Source organism: Numenius arquata, chromosome 5, assembly GCF_964106895.1.
Source record: "Numenius arquata chromosome 5, bNumArq3.hap1.1, whole genome shotgun sequence".
Lineage (NCBI taxonomy): Eukaryota > Metazoa > Chordata > Aves > Charadriiformes > Scolopacidae > Numenius > Numenius arquata.
In genome coordinates this window covers 38,064,378-38,088,829 of record NC_133580.1, presented here as the reverse complement: position 1 = coordinate 38,088,829, position 24,452 = coordinate 38,064,378, and the positions used below count along the sequence as shown (strand labels likewise).

General features: G+C 40.0%; 2 protein-coding genes across 7 annotated transcripts in view; one reads left to right on the top strand and one right to left on the bottom strand.

The window, feature by feature from the left end:
* The window catches only part of ARFIP1 (ARF interacting protein 1), a 46,213-nt gene extending 36,334 nt beyond the window's left edge, over window positions 1-9,879 (bottom strand). For 2 of the 6 annotated variants that reach the window (XM_074147386.1, XM_074147387.1), the window contains exon 1: window positions 573-665. In XM_074147386.1, coding sequence (XP_074003487.1) covers window positions 573-665 — 93 coding nt within the window. Of the gene's footprint in view, window positions 1-572; window positions 675-5,338; window positions 5,447-9,747 lie in introns of those variants that run through there. The other 4 variants (XM_074147384.1, XM_074147382.1, XM_074147383.1 and 1 more) reach the window with 4 other exon arrangements.
* A 418-nt stretch (window positions 9,880-10,297) lies between these two features.
* TIGD4 (tigger transposable element derived 4) lies at window positions 10,298-11,848 on the top strand. Its single transcript, XM_074148208.1, has one exon. It carries the CDS (start codon window positions 10,298-10,300, stop codon window positions 11,846-11,848), a length of 1,551 nt encoding a protein of 516 aa, XP_074004309.1.
* Window positions 11,849-24,452: the final 12,604 nt, after the last annotated feature.

The following is a 24,452-nucleotide window of genomic DNA, read 5'->3' as shown; positions in this document are numbered from 1 at the left end:
TCTATATAGTATACAGGAACACAGTAGTAATTTTTCAGTTTCAACACAAGAAACGCTACTTCTCTCCTATTTACAACTTCAAATCAGAACACGACTACCTTTACTTTTAGACATGTTGCCTCCAAATTTAATACCCCTTAGAAGTAGCTTGCCTTGAACAGTTTGATGCTTCTTCATAAAAAATTTAGGATTTTGTAGCCTGAATTCACAGGACCTGTTAAGTCTCATATTTTTAAAATGTTTGTTGTTCTGTTTTATGAATAAAATTGTTGGATTAAAAACTAGTATCAAAGACAAGAACGTAGAAGCACATACACTTGATTGTGCACTACAGAGCACCCAATTCTTTACACTATTTCATGTTCAGAAATATTTACCACTACTAACATGCCTTTTATACAAAAAAAGTTATCACGATGTGCGTTCATATTGTCTTGTGTCAACTTTAACAATAATTTATGAGGTTTTCCATTAGAGCTCAAGAAAACTATGCTCAGTGAAGTCTGCTATGTGTTGCATTGTAACTTTAGCAGTTCTGATAATGGTACCTTGTTAGCAAAGAAAATTCTTACCCTGTTAAAGCTGTGCTCATGAGAATCTTCCAGCTGTCCATTACTAGTCACAGGAATTTCTGCTGCTGAATTTTTAGGAGACTCTTGAGCCATTGCACCTTCCTGTAGTATAAGAAGAAACATAAAGTCTAGCATTTGTCTTATTTTTATATAGATCACTCATAGGAAATTTATTTGATGTATAGGTTTCATAACAGTTGATTTTATTTCAAACCCCTGTTGGTAATACTCTGGTATACTAGGTCTGTATACATTCATTTCATCACATACTCAAATCACATTAATAGCACAGCTCAGACAGAAGTAATTTAAAGCTTCAAGATCTAAAAGAAACACTGAAATTTAACTGACTGATATGGGGGGCCCTAGGGGTGTGCCAGACACAAATGAGACACGTGGGGCCAGACAAGTATATTTCTATGCACACTTGACCCTTCGTTTACTTATTTTAAAAATAAAAAATATAAGCTTGGCTAAAAAAAAAAAATGTACTGGCTAATGATAAGCAAGAAATATTAGAGAAGTGCAATGAATTTAATCATCTGTTACAAAAAGAAAAGTAATAATTCCAAACTTCAAAATAGTTTAACTTGCTTCTTATTTTATCATAATATAGTGCCACCTTCTGACTAAACTGTTGGTATGCAACTCTCATTCAGTTAACAGCAGTAAATCTAAAGTGAAATGCAGAAACAAGAACTTTTAGCACCAATGCAATTCAAGAACCAGAGTTAGTTTCGAACTGCAGCTGCATTATGCACAGTAGCAGCAGCTGTGAAACCACTGCTTTCGAGAATGACCTAAGGTATAACCTAGAAGAGGCATTTCCAGAAGTTAGCAGGAGTAGGGAAGTGATCGTGTCTCTGTACTCGGCCCTGGTGCGGCCTCACCTCGAGTACTGTGTTCAGTTCTGGGCCCCTCACTACAAGAAGGACATTGAAGTGCTGGAGCGTGTCCAGAGGAGAGCCACCAAGCTGGTGAGGGGTCTAGAGAACAAGTCATATGAGGAGAGGCTGAGGGAACTGGGCATGTTTAGTTTGGAGAAGAGGAGGCTGAGGGGGGACCTCACTGCTCTCTACAACTACCTGAAAGGAGGTTGTAGAGAGGTGGGTGTTGGCCTCTTCTCCCAAGGGAATAACGACAGGACCAGAGGAAATGGTCTGAAGTTGCAGCAGGGGAGGTTTAGATTAGATATTAGGAAGAATTACTTTACTGAGACGGTGGTCAGGCACTGGAACAGCCTGCCCAGGGAGGTGGTGGAGTCACCATCCCTGGAGGTATTTAAGGAACATGTAGACATGGCACTTCAGGGCATGCTCTAGTGCCCGAGATTGTTGGTTTGTGTCTGTTTGTGGGTGGGGTGTGATTGTGGGCGTTCATTTTGGTTTGGTTTTGGTGTTCTGGGATTTTGGGGTGGTTTCTTTTGTTTTGGTGTTTTTTGTGGTTTTTTTTAGTTTGTTTTTGTTGGTTGGACTCAATGATCTCAAAGGTCCCATCCAACCAAAAATATTCTGTGATTCTGTGATTCTTAACTGGCAACATCTTCCGTCATACCCCATTGCTATTATTTCCCCCACTTTCACCTATCACCACTTCATTTATTAAACTTGATTTCCTTAGTAAGCTTTGGGGCATCCCAAGCTTTTTTCTAATTAGTCACTGTCTATGGGCTCCAATAAACATTCTCCACTAACTCCAGACAGCTTTCAAAGCTATGTTACCATAACTTCTTCCAAATACTCTAAGTTACTGAGACTTCACTTCTGTTGGTCTTTTGAAGCAGAGCTCACTACTCAAGCTTTACTTGGTATGTACAAGATCTGATTTACATTTCTGAAAGTGAAATAAACTTCTTCAATTAGCAGCATAAAATACCACCATCACAAAAAAAAAAGCAAGGAGGCTGAAGTCCATTGAGTTCTGAGTAAATGCTGCCTTTTACCCATACAAAGAAGAGAAAGAAAAAGACCAAGGACAAGCCACTCTAACAACCATACACATGAACTACAGTCTGTGGATGCACACCCGCAAAATACCATCCGAGGTAATACGTTTTCCCCTTTGGAGGATCTAGGCTTTCTCTACAACTAACTTAACACTATTTTTGAAAGAGTAGCTTTTCAATTCAGTTTTGCTTTCTCAAACACTTCCCTAAATTGAGAAGCAAAACACTTAAGCACAACTTTTGAAAAAATTCTAGATACACAGAAAACAGATTTCAAATCATTTAAGAAAATGACAGTGTGCTATAAATTCAAAAAAAGTGACTTTATAACACACTAACTTATCCCATCAGTCCCTCTCATTTAGGATCCATTAAATGCCTTCTTTCAGCCCTGTGAAGGAATAGCTCACATGCCATATATTCACATTGGCCTAGCGTACCAAATTCTCCATAGAGTCCTGTTTTCACCCACAACTAGAACACAGAACAGCTGGGCTTTGGGTCATTCTTCATACAACAGAAAAAACTCACAGCTTTTAAGTAAATTAAAATAATGAAGCACACTAAAAGGTTTATGTTTATGACTACTTTTAAAACAGTAATTTCTTTTACTTCATGGAATATAGAGTATCTTGAGTTGGAAGGGACCCGTAAGTATCACCAGCCCAACTCTCTGCTCCTCACAGGGAGTTGCTATACAATACCATTAGATCAAATGCTCTAGTTACCTGTCATGTTAGACTTTACTTTAGGAAATTTGTCCAACAGAGCAAGCTGAAGAAGCCTGAGCTAAATCTCACATCTGCTTACACTCCAAGACTACTAGGAACTATACTTCTACTTGATGCAGTAAAGTGAGGTATTTTTCAAAACGCTTGGCCTGTCACAGCTACCTGCACAATACTGAAACACCAGCAAAGGCTATTTTTGTTCTTCAGAACAAAATTGTCAGAAAACAGTGTCAAGAGGAAGTCCTGTACTGTCAAGGGATACACTTCATTTGGCAGGAATCACAAACAAAATTGCATCTCCAAATTTAATCAAAGGCAAAACAAAGGCTTGGCTTGGGTGCTTTTCAGGAAGAATCTCAAATAATTTTGCTAATATTGTACATTGATCAATGTTTATGCATTTTTTCAGAGATATACATGCTCACACATGCATACATGTCTCTAATACATACATTAGAAAAGGAAAAAATCATCAGCTTCTCTGGACAACTTATGAAATTTAAAGAGGCCTAGAAGCAATTCACAGGGTTTTTTTTTAGATGTTTCTACTTGAGGCAAACCTACGTACCAACTTCAGAGAAAGCAAAAAATTATTTGCTAAGTTCAGTTTCATGTTACATCTGAACTAAAATACAATCTTCCATTGCTGAAAGGAGGACATCTCACTATTGCCCTTTTCCAGTCCCCGCTACGAGCCAGGCAGTGTCCCATCTCCCAACCACAGCACTTGCCTGCCACTCACCTGACTGTACAGTAAACATACTCAACTCACTAGCCTGACAACAGACCTTTTCACTGGGTTAATTTTCCACAATTTCAGTGAGTTCAACCAGTTTGCAATGAGGTCAGGCAAGCACCAAAGACATGAAGTGAGCAGCTGAAAAAGGAAGTGGGATAAACTGCTATTTGGCTCAGCCATAACAAGAAATCACCATCTGCATTTTAGCCAACAGTCTAAGCTAACACTGCTGCCAAGAACAAGTCCTTATCCTCCTGCCCCTTTTTTTTTTTTTTTTTTTGCCCTTTACCTCTAACTCTTCCCCCCATCAGCTTCCCCAATTTCCCCACCCCTTCCCTGGGCCAGAACAATGTATTTGTACAGCAAACAAGATTGCGGAAACACTGCATATTAAAAGAAGGTGACCTATGCCCAAAAAGGGGATGGGGAATTTTTCCACTCAAATTGGTTCTCCGAAACACAATTTAAACTAAGTATATACAGAAACTGCACCCTCAGAAAAAAAAATTTGTCGTATGTAGGAAGAGTCTAAAGTAAATATATCAGTGCAAATTTAGGAACTTCTTTGTATTAGGCATGAATAAGCACTATGGAAAATCATGAAGTTTGATCTAGGTATTTCATTTAGAGAAATATATTAATCCTTTAGTAACTTTTTTCTTAGCATATCTGTTTACAAATATCAGATTTTAAGATATACTAAATATCCACGGAATCACTATTCTGTTTTTATACAAAGTTTTAAGACCATTCACTGGTATTGAAAATCTGATCATGATAAAGTCAGCATCACCTTTTTTCATTCTCCCTCTAGAGCAGCCAGGGAAATGTTTACTCTTTACCTTTCTCAAACAGCCTCCCAAGCACATCTGATTGGCTAAATATTATCAAGAACCTTAGGAATTTGTTTATTACTTTAAAAAGTCACAGACTTCTCCACAATGAAGGTACAAGCTCTATCTGCTCCCAAGAAAAACAATTCACCACTCCAGCAGCAGACAGAATACCTTGTTATAGTGAGGTTACACAAAGACTGCTGCCTTTTAAGTACCAACCCTTTCTTCTTGCTGCACCGACACATTTCAGACTCCACCCCACCTATATCTATTCAGTCTACAAAACAAATACCGCAGCACAGCAAAAGACTATTGGTTGAAGTAATCCTTTGATATGAATTAATTAGATTGCTCTTAATAGTGTCTCAAAACCAAAGCCACCCATCCAAGATAATGCGCAGGAGCTCATATTCCCATACTAACTTCACTGTGCTATGCATATCAGAATTCTGGGCAGTCTGAAACTGTTGCTGGGATTGGTTGATTTTACACTGATATAACTTTCACCCAATCACCTCAGAGTCAGACTGGACCTCTTCTGCAGCTGGGTGAGATTCATCAAGTGTTGTGGATTCATTGCTGTGTTCTGACATACCTGAAAATAAAATAGGTATGGCATGCATTAATTGATGTGAAAGGAGTTGGGTGTTGCACCTTACAGAAACCAAAGCAGGCTTTCGGGAAACATTTCTTTTACAAGTTCTGCTAAAGCAAAGAGAAACCTCCCTCTTTTGATGACTACCAGCTCTTTAGCACTCCAAATTCTAACCAAGACTAAGAATATAATCTAGCATAAACTACCATAGCCAAAGCAGCCTTCCCTGCACAGACAGCTGAACTTGCAACAGAAAAACCAGGAAGTCAAACAAGGTTATTCAGCTGATATTTACTGTCACCTGCAACAACACACTGACTGTATCCAGCCATTGCAAAGATCACAACTGTATCAAGACATGAGATTTATCCAAATGTTGCAAGTTTACACTGATGCTAAGCCACCAGAACCTAGTAAACTGTTCAGTCTGTTATGCTTAACGAGAAACAGAATCCCTTTCATTTTATTATCAAAAAAAATATCTACAGAGGCAAAGAAAGTTGATAACACTGAGGACATGTGCAAGAAATCAACTCTGTGAGTAGAGTGATCATGAAAGGTAAGTTACATACTTTTCTTATTTAAGCTATCTTAGGTATCTAAAACTAATTTCAAATAGCTAGTAACTACAGGCACTGAAAATTCACTGAGCTGTTTGAGAGGAGGAGACAACCAATCATTAAGAATTAAACAAAGTCTGTCTGTATTGAGTATAATCACACATGACCGCAGTTCATCAAGCCTTGTACCACTTCATATGTGTTCAGTCATATACCAGATTAAGAAAAATTATAGAGATCACTATTTATATTGTATTTCAACTTCCCAAGCTATAAAACATTTTAATTAAAGCAAATAATTAATAAGGTAAGCAGTTCACATGACAAGGGAAATAAAATAAGGACACAAAGGCTGAGAAACTGAGCCATCTAGATCATATTACACTGGATAACCTATTACCTTCCTTTGGAAAACCAAACACGTAAAATAAGAGATTTTCCCCAGAAAAACAATTCATTCAGGGCTATCACTGAATGAAGCTAGATTTTTCTCCAACCAATTACCTTGAAAGAAATTTTGTATTAAGTATAACTTCTTAATATTTTTTTAAATTTTCTACAATTCTTTCGAATAGGAAAGACCGTACAGCAGAGGTGCTGCTTTCCCACACAGTCCTGTCCAAACTCTGCTTGTGGTTGAAAACAACCTCCATTCTTAACAGCTTATTTCTGGGTAGATAAAAAGTTTCCATTATGGACTAGAAGAGTGAGTGCAATTTCTTTGATCTGCTGGTTAAACAAGAAGCTAAATTCATCTTGCAGTACACACTTGATTAAGACAATCTGTACCTCAGTTTTACAACATCGCTTATCCTGTAGTTAATGCTTGTACCTGACATACAAACTTACATACTACAACACTGTTTAAAACTATTAAATGCTATAAGCAGCAAAAATATTTTCTCAATAGCCTTACAAACTCTTAATAGCCTAGAGGCATGAACCATCTCACAAACCCATGTAGAAGACACTGCATCTTAATTTTTTAAAATCCAAATTAATTCACCATTTGCATTATAACCTTCCCTCTCCTGTTTTTTTGTATAGTATTCTTTTCCTGCAAACAGTATCAACACTTTCAACACAGCTCTGCAGGATCACACTGACCAACTTTAAAACATAAGAAGGGGAAGCCTGTAGATTAAAGGTGGCTTTTCGTAAAAAGTTTAACTGTATGTTCTAGTTTAACTACAGAATTGCCTGATGACTACTTCTATAGCAAAAAAAAAAAAAAAAAAGGGGGATGTAGTCACCAGATGCCGGATGTAAGGACGAAAGCTTTCTACATGTTTACAAAGATCCAGAAGTTAAGACATTCATGTGAAATTGTAGCAAACATGGCATCTACATACATATATTACTTATATTTAAGGTTCCATTACAGAAATGCATATAGACTTTTGTATCTCAGTAATTCCCGATTTTCTCTTTCCAATGTCACAGAAAGAGCCATTCTTTATAACAGCTTACTAATGTTCAGTACCATAGGAACTCCGCATTATCAATTATTTTTTCACTAAAGCAGCCACAACCTCAGAACACATCAGGTGACTGTTCAGTGTACCAGGACATTCATTACCATCAGCTGCCATTACAACTCTGATATGCTCTTTTTGGAAAAACACACCTGACCCATATTCTGACATGAATTTAAGCCCAAAACCCTGACCTCATCACTCCTGCCCCTATGGATTTTCATTTTTTCCCCCCACTAGACCAATTCTGCAAATCCACACAAATACTGTACCAGAGTAGAACAGAGGAGACAGAACAGACTGAGAATCCTGCCCCCATGGCAAAGCCACCTTAAACACATATCAGATTACAAACTCGGTGAGTTCCACTCACTCATAAATAAGACCACCTAATTTTTAAGTCCTGAGGATTTATATATCATTTCTTCAACTGGCAAAATAAAAAGTAAAGCAAAAATTTATAAACAACTTACTAAGCTTCCTATAGGATGAAGGCTTCAGAGATGTTTAACCAGATATAATTAGTGGTTATAGGAGCACACTTATGGACTTTTCATACAAAAATTCGTATCTGCTTATTCATGCAAATATGAATTAAACATCAATAATAAACTTGTTTTGAATAAGGGGTTTATTCTTAACATAGTTACATTACCTAAGTAAATGACTCATGGTATCAGAAACAAGAACCACAGGATTCTCAACAATTATACCTGCTTTTCCAAGCAGGATGCAGTGGCCCCTGCCTAAGTTTTTCTCTTAAATTAATCATCAATAAGGTAAAAGTAAGATACCTTCTGTCCAAATAAAGTTTACTACACACTTTTATTGTTGTCTTATTACTCCACTGCATAGATAAGCAATACAAGTTTTTGTAACACAGCAGAAAATGGAGTGCTGGTGGAAAATAATGACTTCATGCATATTTTCTTGATTTCATTTTTTAATTAAGAAAACTATCACTAATTCTTTTCAAGATCAAGATCAATCCCTTTTTAAAAAGAATTTAAAGAACCATATTAAACACCTTCTGCTGCAATCACACAATAGTTTCCTCTTTATGCTCTTGAATTACCTGTCTGTTCCACTTGCAAGACCTAATTATGACTGAAACTTAGAAGACATGATAGCAACAAGGACCGGAGAACTGGGCTGCCACTACCGCCCTCCCTACTCTCAGCCAACCTGCCCCTAAACACTTCAGCGCTCTGCTCGTCTCCAGATTAACTAAGGCATGGGCTCCCATGGGTTTCAACTTCTACTAAAACAGAAAGAAGCAGCTGTTCAAGATATTGCCTCAGCTTCCAATTTTTCCAGTCTAAGGTTTTTCTGTGTTACTTATTCCCTACAACTTTAACTCTGTGTGTGTGCATAAATATATACATAAACTTATATATCATTCAGACAACCATTTAGTTTTGGAGTTGCACTGATCAAATGACATCCTTCTCCAGCCCTGCAAAAGAACCCTTCTGTTATCTTCTCTAGATTATCACACTTGGATAACAAAGCCACTGACTGCAAGTGCTAACTTCTTGTAACCAGTTCCACCAAGCATAAAAAGCACATGTTAGAGACTGAAATTACATGCCATTCAGGGGATGCAAGACTAAAGGCCACGAGGAGGTTTCAGTTCAAAATGATAGATCAGAGGTGTACTATAAGCAACACTAGAAGAATTGAGAATAGTTTGCCAACAATACCAGATGCAACACCTGCTTGTCACACAACACCACAGTGTTTCCATGTTTTAAGAACAGTAAGGCAGCTGCAAAAGACAAATTGGAACACTTAAAATAGTAATTGTCAGGGTGTGGAATAAGTCCCAGGGGCATGAAATTCATGCAGCACTTAAGAGTTTTCTTCCTCCACCAACAATCAGGTTCCTCTTCTCTCTCGTGAAACCCACCTTCTACCGAGCTCTGGCTCTGCCCACCCTCTCCGGGGGACCACCACCCCCCGGAGCTGGGACCCCACAGACAAGTAAGGAGATGGGCATACCCTAACCAGCACCGCACTCCCGACCCTTACGCCAAGGCCACCCGGGGTGGTGGACAGGACGAAACGGGCGCTGGCAGCCCCCGGGTGGGCCCCGACAGGGGCTGCTGGTTCCGCCCATGGTGCCCACAGACCCAGCCGCCCACTGCCCGCACCCAGGCGCTGCCGGGGAGGCCGGGAATGCGGAGGCCGCTCCCGTGGTACCACAGGTAGGACGGCCGTGAAGGGGAGGTGAGCTGCGGCCCGGCCTGGCCCTCCCCGCCCCGAACCCGGGGCCTAAAGGCCCCGTCCCTCACCTGCTGCCGCCCCGGACGCGTCGTGCTGAGGGGGGAGGGAAGACGGGACGGAGGGAGGGGGGAAAGGAGGAAGCCGGGCGGGGCGGCACCGGTGCTCCCTCTCCAGCTTTATTTTCTTCCTCCTCCGGTACCAGCAGGAGCCGGAAACGCTTGGCCGGAAAGGCGGTTGACGGCGGCGCCGGGCAGCGGCCTCTCTAGGCTGCGGGGCGCGCCTCTCTATGGTCGCTGACCCGGCGGGGCCGTAGCCATGGCAACCAGAGCCGGGGCCCGGTCAGGCCTGAGGCGCCGTGTTGGGCCTGCTGCCCGATCCCCAATACGGATGGCCAGCGCCGCAAAGCTTATTTCTGCGAATGCCCTCGGGCGAGGGCATTCGCAGAATTAAGCTTTGCGGCGCTGGCGTGTGTGTGGCAGCAATAACCAGGATCAGGCTCCTCCTGCCTCTGCCAAGTGCCATGCCCGTGAGATCAGAGCGCAGTCTTGAAAACCAGCCTCATAGAAGGCGCCCACAACAAAAAAGCAGCAGAGCGGGAGCGTGCCTGCCCGGGTGTGGATGCTCCGTACCATGGCAGAGGCTTCAGGGAACCCTCTGCCCCAGCCCGTAGTGAGGAGGAAAAAAAGCATCTCTATCGAGGAAAAAATCGACATCATAAGTGCTGTGGAGAGCGGCAAGAAAAAGGCAGACATCGCAGCCAAGTATGGCATCAAGAAGAATTCCTTGTCTTCGATTATGAAGAATAAAGAAAAAGTTTTGGAAGCCTTTGAATCTTTACGATTTGATCCTAAAAGAAAAAGGCTAAGGACTGCTTTTTATACCGACCTGGAGGAGGCATTGATGAAGTGGTACAGAATGGCTCAGTGCTTGAATGTGCCGGTAAACGGTCCCATGTTGCGCCTCAAGGCTAATGATTTTGCCCAGAAGTTTGGACATAGTGATTTTAAATGCAGCAATGGCTGGCTCGATCGTTTCAAGTCAAGGTATGGCTTAGTTTTCAGAGCTCAGCCTGTAGAAACAGCTGCTACTACTACAGTGGATGCTCCAACTCCTTGGTACCAAAATGTTCTTCCTTATTATTTAAATGATTATCAGCCAAAAAATGTGTTTTTTATACAGGAGACTGGATTGTTGTATCAGATGTTACCGCATAGCACATTTGCATTTAAAGGAGAAACTTGTTCTGTAGGTAAACTAAGCAAAGAGAGAATAACCGTAGCAGTGGGTACAAATATGGATGGCTCTGAGAAACTTCCTTTGCTTGTTATAGGAAAAAACAAAAGTCCATGCTCTTTCAAAGATGTGAGGTCGCTACCTGTGGATTATGAAGCAAATGATATGGCGTGGATGACTTCAGAAGTGTTTGAACAGTGGATGCATAAACTTGATGACAGGTTTCAAGCACAGCAGCGACAAGTAGTTATTCTTGCTGATTCTCTTCCAGCTCACACAGAAGTAGAGAACCTCAAGTCTGTCAAATTAGTGTTCTCTCCTCCAGACTCTTCTTCATGTATAGCTGTGAATCAAGGGGTTATCAGAAGTCTGAAAGTTAAATACAGGCGCTGTCTTATCAAGAAATTTATTGACTGTGTAGAAGGTAATAAAGAATTTATGCTGACTCTTCTTGATGCAATTGAGATGTTGCACCTGTGCTGGAGGAAAGTAAGACCAGAGACTTTTGTTAAAAGTTATAATGAAGCGGCATTCAAATTAGAAACCAAGGCAAATGGTTGCGATGCAGAGGTTGAAAGAGATTTTGATTTGATTGCACATGCACAGGCAGCTGGAGTGGAGTTTCCAGAAGGTTTATCTTTGGAGGAATATGCAGCTCTAGATGATGGCTTGGTAACTTGTGAAGTGCCCACAACTAATGAAAGGATGTGTGCCAAAGAAAGCACATCAGATAAAGCTGGGACATTTGTTGCTGATGAAGATACGAATGAAGGTGACCAATTTCGGGGAGCTGAACAACCTTTACCATCAAAAAATGAGGCTTTGAGTGCTTTAGATACGCTTCGAAAGTTTCTCAGAAGTCAAGACACGAATGATTCTCTTCACGATTCCCTAACTGACCTGGAGAATTTTATTCAACATGTAGCATGTAAATAAGTACTTTAGCAAAGTATGAAAGCAGGTAGCTGGAAAAAAAAAAAAAAGGAATTACATAAGTAAACAAAAATAGGCAGTTTAATAACAAGTGTTGCTGCAACGTTCTCTAGTGTGTCTTGCTCAGATGCCTGGATATATATAACAAAAGGAAATTATGAAAAAGGGCTGTGAACTGAAGTTTTCTACAAAATCATGAGGAAAGAACACAAAATTTGGGGTGGAGAGAGGAAATAATTTGAACCTTTAAAATGGTAACTGTAGTAAATACAGTAGAAGCAAAAGCAATTCTTTGAGCAGTTTGGTGTGTTCAGGATGAACTGGTGCCCACTTGGAATTCTTTCTTCGGGAAGAGATTAGCACTTCTTCACATCAATAATTTCACCAGTGTCTTTGGTGTTGCTGGCAGTGGAACGGTAAATATTTATCAGCTTGATGCTTTTGATACTTAAAGAAAAAGTTGAATAACAGAAAAAATACGTGCTTAACTTCTGAGAACCAAGGGGTTTTTAAAATAAATTTTTTTGGTCCTTGTTCAAGAATTCTGGCCATAGTTTATTCTTTCAGCAGATGATGAACAGCAGAAAGTTAGCAGCTTTCGATGTGTTTTGTTTTCTTAAACCTGTTGATGTGTGGATGCACACGAATGGCATAATCATTTATCCAAGAGTCAAAAGACAAACAAACCTTTACTTGGTCTTTGAAGGGGTGAAAAAGGAAGGTCATTTTCTCCCTTTCAACCTTTTTGGTATTTGATTTTATGTAGGTCCTTCTGTGCAACTCCATGTATTTCTACAGAAAATACAGAAAATAATCAATTTACGCGGTATCTGCACTCAGAACCTTATTGAACTCTTGCTTTATTTACTATACTTGAAGGCTTTGCTGTAGGAGCCATTGCACGAATGCAGTTCACTATTCTAGCTGACATTAACAGGGGTTTGCATGAATGTTTGCGTGAATGCAGTGTGAAGTTGAGTAAATCACAGTACATTTACGCATCTTCAAGTATGGGCTTCAAGCAATGTAATCATACCAGAGCCAAAACTCTAAATTTGAGATGTACTGTTTGTGACTTTTCTCGAAACCTGTTTAAAATATTTTCCATATCTACCAATTCCAATTTTTTCAAAAGCTAGAGATAATAATTTTTCTATTTTAGAGGAAGAATAAAATATTTTATGGAAGCCCTTTAGGAAGCCTGTGTAATCAAGAATCTATTATGGTGCCTGTAATTAAACCATGAGAAACAATCTCCTGCTTACTTGAATATATAGCTTTCAATAAATAGTTTGGCTAAAGCTTTGTTTACTGTTCTTTCTGTCCTCTGGTGGAGGACAGTTTATCCATTTCTAAAAGCATTTCATAAAATTTATCAAATTGTTGGAAGACAGTGAAAATGAGGGGATGGAGGGGATGGTGAGAAAATGCCTATGGCTATGGATGTTTTACTAGAACCCCTACAAAAAACCCCCATAAACTTCTGGTTTCTTATTATGCAATATCTGATATGATTTCCATCCGAAGGATATTCTGATGAAATAAAAAATTTCTGTTGAAATTCCAATAAAGTTCCACACAGAGATTTATAGAGTCTATGAAAGAGGTACCCCTCTGTATTATCTGTTAACTCTTTATTTTGTTAAAATACAGATGCAAAGTCTTTTACATTCAGAAGCTGTGTCAAATAGATCAACACATTTTGCTTGCTTAAATACTTTAGCACAAGCTTATGAGAAGCAGTTTTTATTTGGGCTAAGTTTATTTGAAGTTCATATGTATCCCACAGAGCCCTGCAGATAATTTTTCTACAGTAATCTTTTGATTTAAAATCCATGATTTTTTTTGCAACAGCTTCTGCTAAAGACAAGTTTAGGAAAAAGTTTCTAATCAATATAGTAAATTTATATATTCTTTAACATTCAACTCCATGTGGTCCTCATCAGCCCAGGATCCAGATAAGGAGCCTCTCTGTTTCCTTCTAAGAGAATCCTGAGTGTGAAAGTGTTGATCTGAGTGACAAAGACTTGTGTAAGTAAACAGCAAATCTTGGTTAAACAAGGGGTCAATCTACAAGAAGTGCAGTCTTTGCAAGATGAGGCTTGAAAATCGGGAGATTTTAAATAACATCACTAGCTGATGGCAAAGAAAATAAATTGCTGAGAGCTGTCCTACTCCTTCTTGAAAACAACAGGAGGGATTTACTAATTTGGCCTGGACTTTGAAGGTGAACTGTGGAACTTGCTTTAAAAAACATACAAGGTGTCGAAATCCCATATCTTAAGAGAATATATGGCTTTTTCCTAGCTTCCTAGGTCATTCTGAGAAGCCAAGCTAAAATGCGCTCACTGAAACTAATTTTTTAGGTCAGACACTTTATATTCTAATACTATAGCTTTCAAAATTATATAGGAGCCCAAATATTTCTTTTCACTTGGATTTTGGTTGCGTTTATAGTCAAACAGAGCATGTGAAATCCATTTTGAAGCTTGTTGCTATCTCAGGTGTTTGTTCACGGGGAAGCGCAGACTCCTCAGATCCGAAATGCTAGCAGTGGCAAAGGAAGTGGCTTGCTATGTAAATGTTAGCCATTTCAGCCTGTGTACACAGCTCGAGCTAGAGATTTTTTTACATTGTCTGGGTAAACTTTCAGGACGCCAGCTTTTTATGTCTGGGGTGGTATCTATTGGAGGGAGAGGAAGAATATTGCTTTAGACTGCACCATATTTAAAAATAAGAACCTTTTCTCCAAAAGGCAGATTACTAAGGCTATCATTTGCTTTAGTACTTCAGATATTAGTTTGGACAACTCTGTGCTTTTTTCCTGTAGGCTTTTCTACTTTATGCTATAGCTAGATAATAATTGTGTGCTTTGGCATCAAAGTCAGTGAGGTCACTTTAAGTAACCCAAAGTTACTTCTAGAAGTGTGAACTGAAAATATGAAGATTTAGGAATATAAGTAACTTCCAAACAAGGCCAAAGTAGAAAAAAAAAGTGTTGGAACATATCTTTGATATAATCAGAAGCATCCTCAGAGTCATGCTTGAGACAAGTACCATGGAAAATTAAGTATGGTTTTCAAAATACACCTGCATTTGAAAATTTTAATAAATACTGTACTGTTTCTGATTTTTGTGTGTGGTTCTGCATACCTTTCAGATCTATAAAGCTGTATCTCCTTTAAAAATAGTTACTCAAAGGAGCATTACTCACCTCTAAAGGTGAAAGGAAATTACTTTAACAAGTTTTTGCACCTTTAGGCACAAACAGAAGAGAGGGGACAGTCAGGGATTTATATGTACCTCTATACCCAAATTCTGTGACATTTTGATAACCGAGTAATCTGGAGGGAGTAAGTAAGTAGATGATTTCTTATTATTTATTACATAAAGCTTGAGACTGATAGTCTCACACATGCAGAATCTTTAGTGATTTTAAGTTTTAGAAATGCCATACCGCTTTGTTAGCTAGTATTCTTGCAGTAGTAAACAGCAATCATATGCAAGTATTAATTTCAGCTAATTTCAGATCATTTTCCTTCGTTCTCTCTACCAGCCTGGAAAGTATAGCTATGCTCAGGTAGGCAACCAATTTTCAATGAACAGTGTGAACCAATTTAGTCAAATTTAATTGCAACAATGTCACAAATGTCAATTAAATTATACAGTAAAATATTAGTAAAATACCTTCAAGATTTTTTTCGTGGTTGTGTCCACTGAAATGGTAGAATGAATATTGGCCTACTCAACAGTTAACTGAAACCTGTGGTGACTGGGCAACCATGGCATGCAATGACAGTGTTTCACATTATTTTCTTCCTTTAATATTAATAAAAGTTGGTGCTTCCGGGTTTTGGGAGGCAATTGTTAAAGGAGGACTTTGCAAAGCTTTTATTGCGGCTATAGCCGGAGAAGAGATTTTACATTTAAGCAAGGAAGTTAGTATTTTTATCTAGATCCTTTAATATGACTATTTAGGGGGGGGTCCTTTCTTGAAAATCAGAACCATCTTATTCTATTAAATCTGTTTATATTTCAACCCTTGGGTTCCCTTGTTTTTAACCCAATTCCCCTTCCCAGGTAGGGGAGGAGTCATCGGGTGATAGAATAATTGTCTAAACGACAATAAATTGTTGTGGGTTCCTCAAACCATAACAGATGGGGTGGTGCAACCTCACCCCAAATGCCAAATTAAACACCATTCATCATATATTGATCAGCTGTTTGAAAACTCTGCGAGACCCAGGATTGCTGATAGAGACATCTCAGGAGGGTGGTAAGAGGTCTCCGCTCCCCTGCTCCCTGCTCAGTAGCAAAACTGAAGAGCTCTACTCTCTGGAGGAGTTCTTGGAGAACACTCGCTATTCAAGAAGAATCACTTCTGTGTGTGATAACTAGCTGCTGGTTTTCTCATCTGAGGTCATCCACTTCTCTTGAGACACGTGCCATGGGGCTGCCATCGCATCATGCGTACAAGGAGACGAATTACTGAAACCACTGCGTTTCTCCTAGCAGTGTTGATGCCTTATACTTCTAAGCTGTATAAATGACGCAATGTGATATTTTGCTATTCAAAATGGTATTTCTTTCCTCTTCCACCTTTTTTTTTCATCCATTGCCTTCTATCATTTTATATTCATTGATATCCTGCTAATTGTAGTGCTAATGTTAGGGTCATTGGCACCACCTTCTGGCATGCTGCTTTTCTCCTTACTCTCCCTATTTCTAATATTATCTTTTGCGGGTGGTATTTTTGAATCATCTCATGTATCAGCTAGTGTCACCCTCTTGGTACACATGCTCGTGACCTCAGGCCCTAATTTCTCCATTGCTGTATTTAGTGGCCTTCCCAAACCCTTGCTTCATTTAGCCAGGAACATTTAGTATGTCCTTATTTCTTTTTGTCTTTTCTTTTTGTGGAGGAGGGTGAGTGGTGCTTTTTCCTGCAGTCGCCCAGCGTGTCTGAGAGAATTGGTAATAAAACATATAATCTTTCTCTCCTTTCAGGTGTCTCCATTTTTTCCCTCTGTCAGTGGTCCCTTCTGATCTGTACTTTTGAGATTCTCAATTTGACATTTAGTATCTTCATCTGAACCATTCCCTTTTGTCTCTCATCTCTTACCCTTATCTGCCTCTATAGCATCTTTGCCACAGTTCACTTTTACTTTTCCATTTCTAAATATCATACCCTTAACCTCAGCTCTTTGGATCTTTCTTCCCTCCTCTTTTACGGGCCCCATCTAATGTTTAGACTACATTTCAAACTTCCTTTTCCTCCTTTCATGATTCAATGTCTATTTCTCTTCTCCAAACCAAAGTATTTAACTCTTTCTGGAGACAGACAGGTTTTTTTTACTTTCTACTTTACTTGATGTGTCTTCATGATACCCTTAGATCAAAGACTGTGTATTAATTAGAAGTATGTTATTTTCCCTAAATTTGCCTTTTTGCATTTTGTTTTCTCCCCTTCTTTATTCCTAGCACTTTCAAGTCTTTCCTTTGCTTGAGCCTTTCTTTTGCACTCCTGATCACCAGCATTAATTTGATTAATTTTTAAGGTTGTAAAAAAAATAAACCCACAGACAAAATCTGCACAGATTTTGGGAGTGAGTTTGGGGCTATTTGTTTACATAGCTAACTGTGTTACAATGTTGCATAAAATAAATCAGTTGAAAGCCGGGTCAGACCTTAACTAGTTTCTACCAAGGTTTTTATTTAAATTTACATTTTTTGTTGTTTATTTTCACTCTGATTTTTCCTGTTTCAATATTTTTTTGTGAATTTCCAGATATTCTACAACTACCTGAAAGGAGGGTGTAGAGAGGCGGGGATCGGTCTCTTCTCCCAAGTCACGGGTGACAGGACTGGAGGAAACAGCCTCAAGTTGAGCCAGGGGAGGTTCAGGCTGGATATTAGGAAAAATTTTTTCACTGAAAGGGTTATCAGACATTGGAATGGGCTGCCCAGGGAGGTGGTTGAGGCACCATCCCTGGAAGTGTTCAAAAGACAGGTTGACGTGGTGCTGGGAGACATGGTTTAGTGATGGTGTTGCATTTTGTTGTTTTGTGGGTGTTTATTTTTGTCAGTTAGGTTGATGGTTGGACAAGATGATCTTGAAGGTCCCTTCCAACCTAGAAGATTCTGTGATTCTGTGATATTTATTCCTTGTTTGGCTTTGTAGCCAGCCCATAAGGCCTGAGATCATGGAGAAAAGCAGGTAGATCATAAAAAAGGAGGAGTTAAAAGGCGAGGTCCTGGTCCATTGAGAATCCCCTGCAGGAACTTTAGGAGAACTTGTAACTCAGGTTAAGCAGAACTTTTTAATCACAACCAATATTCAGAGTCCTCTGAAAGTCCACATCCATACACAAATAAGTCACAAAAATTAATACGAGAGATAACACCACGGGATGTTTGAATTTAGGATGGCAAGAAATGGCCACCCATAATTCAGCTAGACTTCAAAATTAATTGACACAGGGTTTTTTTTGCAGAGCTAAGGAGACATGATCTATGTAAACCGTCTGTCCCTGCACTGCCCAGGGCTCATCTACATTCAATAAGCAAATATAAGTTTGCCGAGAGACAAAGCAAGGCTGAAACCGCGTTTCTGTGTAAGAGCAGTATTTCTGTATAGTCTAGAAGTTGCAGGAAGAGTCAGATGAGCTTGAAAATTGGCATGGGATTTCAAAAGTTACTGAGAGACACTTTGTCATATGGACTTGGGATCTCTGAGTTCAAGAGGTACTTATTAGGCGCAGTTCCCAACAACTACTGAACGTTTTTGAAAAGCTAGCTTGATGGATATCAACTTTGCAGCGCTGAGAAAATGTGGCGAAGAGTGGTGCATGTACATGCAACACGTGGCACAGACAAACATTACAATTCAAATGCTAGCAGAGATAGGCCCTCAATTCCCTGTGAGAGCTGAGGGTGACCAGACTCAGTGCATATATGGCGAGCGTCTGTGGAGAAGCAGGAGCAGACGTGGCAGACGCTGTAGACATGCAACAGCAAGACGGAAAAGACAAGTACAGGCAGACAGAGCTACAGGCTCTCGGCTCCGCTTTTTGATTGACTATAAAGGATCTTTCTACATCCCATCAGAAGGACTTTCCCTACACACCCCATTACCAACCCTTTTTTTTTCAAAAAGCAAAGGAAATTCTCTTATGAACTGAAAGAGATTTAAGACCTGAGATTTTCTTGCTGGTTTGGCAATGTCGTGATTCATGCCCTTGTAGGGTGTAGAAGTTAGCAGCAGAAACCAGAACTACAGAAGGTAAAGGTGAAGTAAATGCACAATGAAGCTTGTAGGTTTTTATGTCTCATGTTCTTACCTGGCCTTTACTCAGCCCATGTGGAGTTAGCAGCAGTACTTCAAGGGGCCACCTGCACAGCCCTCAAAATCAGACAGCACTTTCAAAGATTTGTCAAAATCTAATTTAATGCCAGCAACTTGCCCATTACTGCTAACAGGAGAGCATTTGGCAAACTAAGTGCTTGGATGGTTAGAAACCATCTCACGATTGCATCTTAAATATTCATGGTTAAATAGCAACCGAGAGGCTTTAGGAAAATAGCTGGACTTGATGATTCCCTAACAATACCTTCACCATTATCTATAGCCAGCCTTAATGCACGTGTGCAGCTGCAAACCTGTATTCCTAGTTAAGTGCCAGTGTTGATCTGTCGAGGACTAATACTGGGATGACAGATATCATCCTGGGCAATGAGATTATATGAAATTTACATTAATGTAAGCTTCCTAAGGGATTATTTAGAATGGGGATTAGGAAGTTTTATGAATTTAAAACTTCTTTCAGATTTCTTCATCTTCTCACCTCATCTCACAGAGGGGAGAACCCAGTGGCTTGCACTGGTGCAGTCTCACAGCAGGTAGCGTGATCATTTTGAATGGCCTTCTTTGTGGGGAGCTCTGCTGGTGTTTGCCAGCGTGTTAGTCTGCAGGAATGAGGAGGAAATGCTGCAACGTATGGAAAACAGCCCTTATGCTCCAGCCAGCGGGAGGTGTAACTGCTGCTCTGCCTCCCAAGTGGGTTGAGCCAGCCCCTTACTTAGGATGCCGACTCCTCAGGCAAGGCACATATTTGTGAGATTACATCTTCAGAAAGCAGAAATGCAGGTACTGGTTTGCTTTTCATCATTCATCCTGCACTCTCCTTCCTGTCTGCCATTCCAGCTCCTTGGAGATTAAAAATTCCCTGTCAGCCGCCTGCCTGATCTGATCAGTGCCCAGGTTCAGAAACCTGAGATAGTTCCGTGCCATCCACCCGCCTGATTTACAGGCTTTAAATATAGTTCCTATATTTGGCAGGCATCTTTTTGCTTTTTTTGAGTTCCAGATATTTGCATTCTCTAAAAGCATTTCCAGCTCTAACGGGAAAAGAATGAGGTGTAGAGCTCAAATGAACTCCACGTTCCTCTCTCCATGTGGAGATACAATTATAAGAATTTATACCAGGCAGAGATCTGCCCTTACTGACCTTCAAGGGGGTTGTGGGCTCAAACTGTGTGTGGATTAACCTTTGCAGACATGGTAGGAGACATAAAACTTCACAATTAGGTAGTCAGAATCAAAATGGATTAACAGAGGAATTATAAATTAGCTTCTAGGAAGCCTGTATTTCCTATAGGAACATATCTATGATTCTTTCCATCATGGTTGTCATTGCCAGCCATTAGCATTGACCTCTTCTACTCTGGATGCAGCTGCCTGTAGCTGGGCGAATTCTTGCAGAATTTTAATATTGCTTACCTCGTATGCAAGGTACGCCTAAATATAAAAATGGTACCTTCTGACAGTAGATCAATCTTCAGAGAGCAGCATACAGGCCGTGCAGCAGCCTGTCAGACCCAGGAACTTCTCGCGTCACACCACACTTGGTGCACCTACACTTTGGCACAGAGGTGTGACTGTGGCATGGATAGGTACATGGAAAAGGAGCCGTAGGAGTCAAAGGGTATCACTTTGGATAGAATCATGGAATCATTTGGCACCTTTAATAGTGCTATTAGGACTGCTAGCCCATACTGAAGTATATTTCACTGTCACCGCTCTCTACAGCAGGCAAAAAAAAAAATAATCTAGTGAAGGTATGCCAGCTTGCACTGCTGTCACAGATACCAATCAAAATATGGATGTACCTGAAAATGAGCTACAGCACATCTAAACCAGCTGTTTGGGAAGGATTTCCTCCCATGCCAGACTCAAGCAGGAGGAAAGGGACATAGGCAGCTGCTTGTATTTTGGCAAACTCAATGTTTCTATAATTTATACAAATTCATGAGGTTTCATCAAGTGACATCTTGGTAAACTCAGCACTTGCGCAACTTAATCAAATTTGTAAGTTTTCACTGAATGACAGCTAGATTGCGACTTAAATATTGAGCCATTCAGACTAAATGAAGTGAATAAACACATAAACTTACTTTAACTATGTAATAAACCACCATAGTTTCTCATGAGGAACGAAGAAAGGCATATCTCGGAGAGAAAGAAACAAAAATAAAGTAGCAGAAAAGACACAAGGCAAAATCTCTGAATTTCTTTTCCCCAGGTAGTCTTGCAGCACTACAGTTGGCTACACTGAACTGAAAGATTTAAACACCAGGTGCTGAGAGGAGGTGCTTTCTGCCATAACTCCACGCAGCATATCCCTCCCTGGGTTGTGACTTACAGTATTTTGGATGAGTAAAGTATCAGAAAAAAAAATATTATCAGCTGCATGAAGACCTGCATGAAGGTCAGGGATTAAATACACCATGTGTTGGGTCAGGGCACCGTTTTCAGAGAAATAAGAATTGTAAGCAAGATACTGCTCACATTGCCTACTGAAAAGGAGAGTGCTGGCATGTGACTTTCCAGGTTTCAGCATGGCATCTGAATGATTTCAGATACCATGCAGAAGTTTACAAATTCCTAAAATAGTGTCCATGGCATTGCAAAGACTGTAAAAAACTCACAGAGTTAGCAATTCGTGTGCTTCATACCATCACAATGATGAAGGTACGTATCACATATAGCACCTGTGATGGTCAAACCAGTATTGACAATATAGTGCCATAGAAAATACTTTATTTGCCTTTTTTTTTTCTTAAATTAGGTTCAAAAATATGCTCAGGTCCATTTTAAAAAAAACACCTATGCTTCATTGCTTCAGTCCTTGTTTCCACTGGCATAGAAGAGTGGGCAAAAATGCCTTCAGGAGCATCAACACTTTTCTGTATAGGGACCTGAAGTTAAAAAGGCATATACTTGAAACGCAGGCTGAAAGCCATCCACACAGCCTTAATTTAGCCTCTTGCTGGTATACACATTATAAATACAATCTCTCGACAGCCTATCACACTTTTTTCCTTTAATATCTGTCTTGTTTTCAGTCAGACGCCGTTGCTTTGATTCCACTGGGACTATTTACATGATTAAATATGTGCACAACTTCTGGAGAGCTGGACAAAAGCAGGACTGGAGCCTCCATGATTTTAAAGGGTGGCTCATAACGCTAGACTAGAACTGGGCACTTGGGTCAGATCCTTTAAAGGTATTTAAATGACCAACTAGGAAAACACACTTTTTCAAAGTGTGTAGGAACCAAACTTGCCCCAGATCAGATATCCATACTCCTGTAAGTAGTTAATGCTTATTTGCAGCTTTAGGTATCTAAGTAGCTTTAAAAAAGCTCATCTTTAATGTTTCTTTTTAGTCTGGACTCTATATTAGCTATTTGTGAAGTAAAGTTCAGTAATTACAGTGAAAATATGCAAAGGAGAAAGTAGAGAACGTTTTAATTCAAGAACAGAGAAAGGGAGGCTTAGATGGGAGGATCAAATGAGAGCTGCCACAGTCTAAAAAAGTATCAAGCAACATTTAAGCAGCATTATTTTAGGACATCAAAGTTTATCTTCAGATACTTAAGGTGGGGCTGGAAAAATCTTAGTACTCACGTTATGTGCTGGTGTGGTTTTTTATGGTAGAGTATTACTGGAAGAATGTGCTTTTCAGACTTTATTCTCTTCTTATGAATTGTTCACAGCCAAGAAAATAACTTTCAGTCAGTTGAAGCACCCAAGAAATAAAAATAAGAAGGGTTTAAAAAAATCTGGTTTACTTTCCCTCAAGTACCTTGTTTCTCTACTCTTCATTTTACTAAATTCACCAAGCAATACACGAGGCAGATCTATGTTTGTTTTTTCAATCCTTTATTTCATCAATCTCGCTTTTTATTATCTCTTTAAGAAAAAAATGTTTCAATTTCTACAGAGCACTGTGGGGTTTTTCAAGACAAATCTTAAGCTAACGCTGACTTGAAAGTGACAGCTTATGAGTAGGCACCTCCGTGTAAGACATGCGGTAGTGGTGTTTCAGGTAAAGATAATTCACCGCCCGACGGCTTTTTCCCCATTTAAGTTTCTGTCTGCGCACCTACAAGCTGAGCTGGCACATGAAAGCCTGTGGCCAGACAAAGCTCTGATCCTTGTGCCGGACACCCAGGCAGTGTTTCTTCTCTTGCTCCCGGCAGCAGTCACAGAGAATTTCCATTCTCTGAAGTGTTTTTCCAAATTGCACGGATACTCTTTTGAGCGTTACAATTGTATTCTCTGTCCTGTATCTGTCTGTACTGCGAGGTCTGCTCCCCTCCTGTGCCTGCCCAGTCGTTTCCACACAAGACGACTTTATTCCTGATACTGGAGACTGCAGTCACCTCCTGTTCTGAACAGGCGTTTGAGCACAAGACGTAGCTTATTACATCCATACACATGAAACACGAGTTTTGCAGTCCAGGTCTGGTCAGGCGTCTTCCCAAACCTCTGGTGGGGAGTGGAAGGGGATGCTCTCCTGCCAACAGAATTGCAGGATGAACCACTTATTCCTTGAATTAGTTTATCTTGGATTGTTTATACCAGAGGTCTTTGGGACACATTGCAACCCTGCAGAAAATTTATATTTAAATCATTCAGTCTCTAATTCCACCCTAGACCCTAAGCATTGTAATGCATCATTTACATAATTATTTTCAAAGAGTGAGACAAACTTTTAACTAATAATTCCCTGTGCTGCTCTGCAAAGAAGTGAAACCCTGATTTATTTGTACGTAAAAGATCAGGAAACTGACCCGAGCCCTTTTAAAAGTTGATGCATTTTATTTCAGTTTCATTTCATCACTGGCCTTGAAGGATCCAAACAGAAGAGATTAATAAACTGTAGATTTCTGTCACAATAGCAGTATTGTCAGAATTAATAAAAGTGTCTGAAAACTCGATTCTCGGAATTGCATCAGGCAGACCTTGGCTGCTTCTCTGACGCTTCATGTCTCACGAGGATGCTTTGCATAGTTTTAAAATAAAGTGGAGCACAGCCTCCTGGCCCAACTGCTGAGGTTTTCCATGTTAAAACAGAGGGTTTTAGGGCCAGAAGAGGGTGGCAGTGGGGGTGTACAGCCACTGCTGGAGCTCGGGAGCATTCAGGCCTTGCAAAGTTGGGACAGAGCCCTTATTATTTAGCCACCGAAGGGAATGTGAAGCTGGTAGCACTGAGATAAGCACAGGCTTTCCCCAAAACAAACCCTGAAGCTTTACTTTGGGG

Excerpts from the sequence above, each read along its gene's own strand:
- TIGD4 (XM_074148208.1), top strand. The coding sequence starts at position 10,298 with ATGCTCCGTACCATGGCAGAGGCTTCAGGGAACCCTCTGCCCCAGCCC.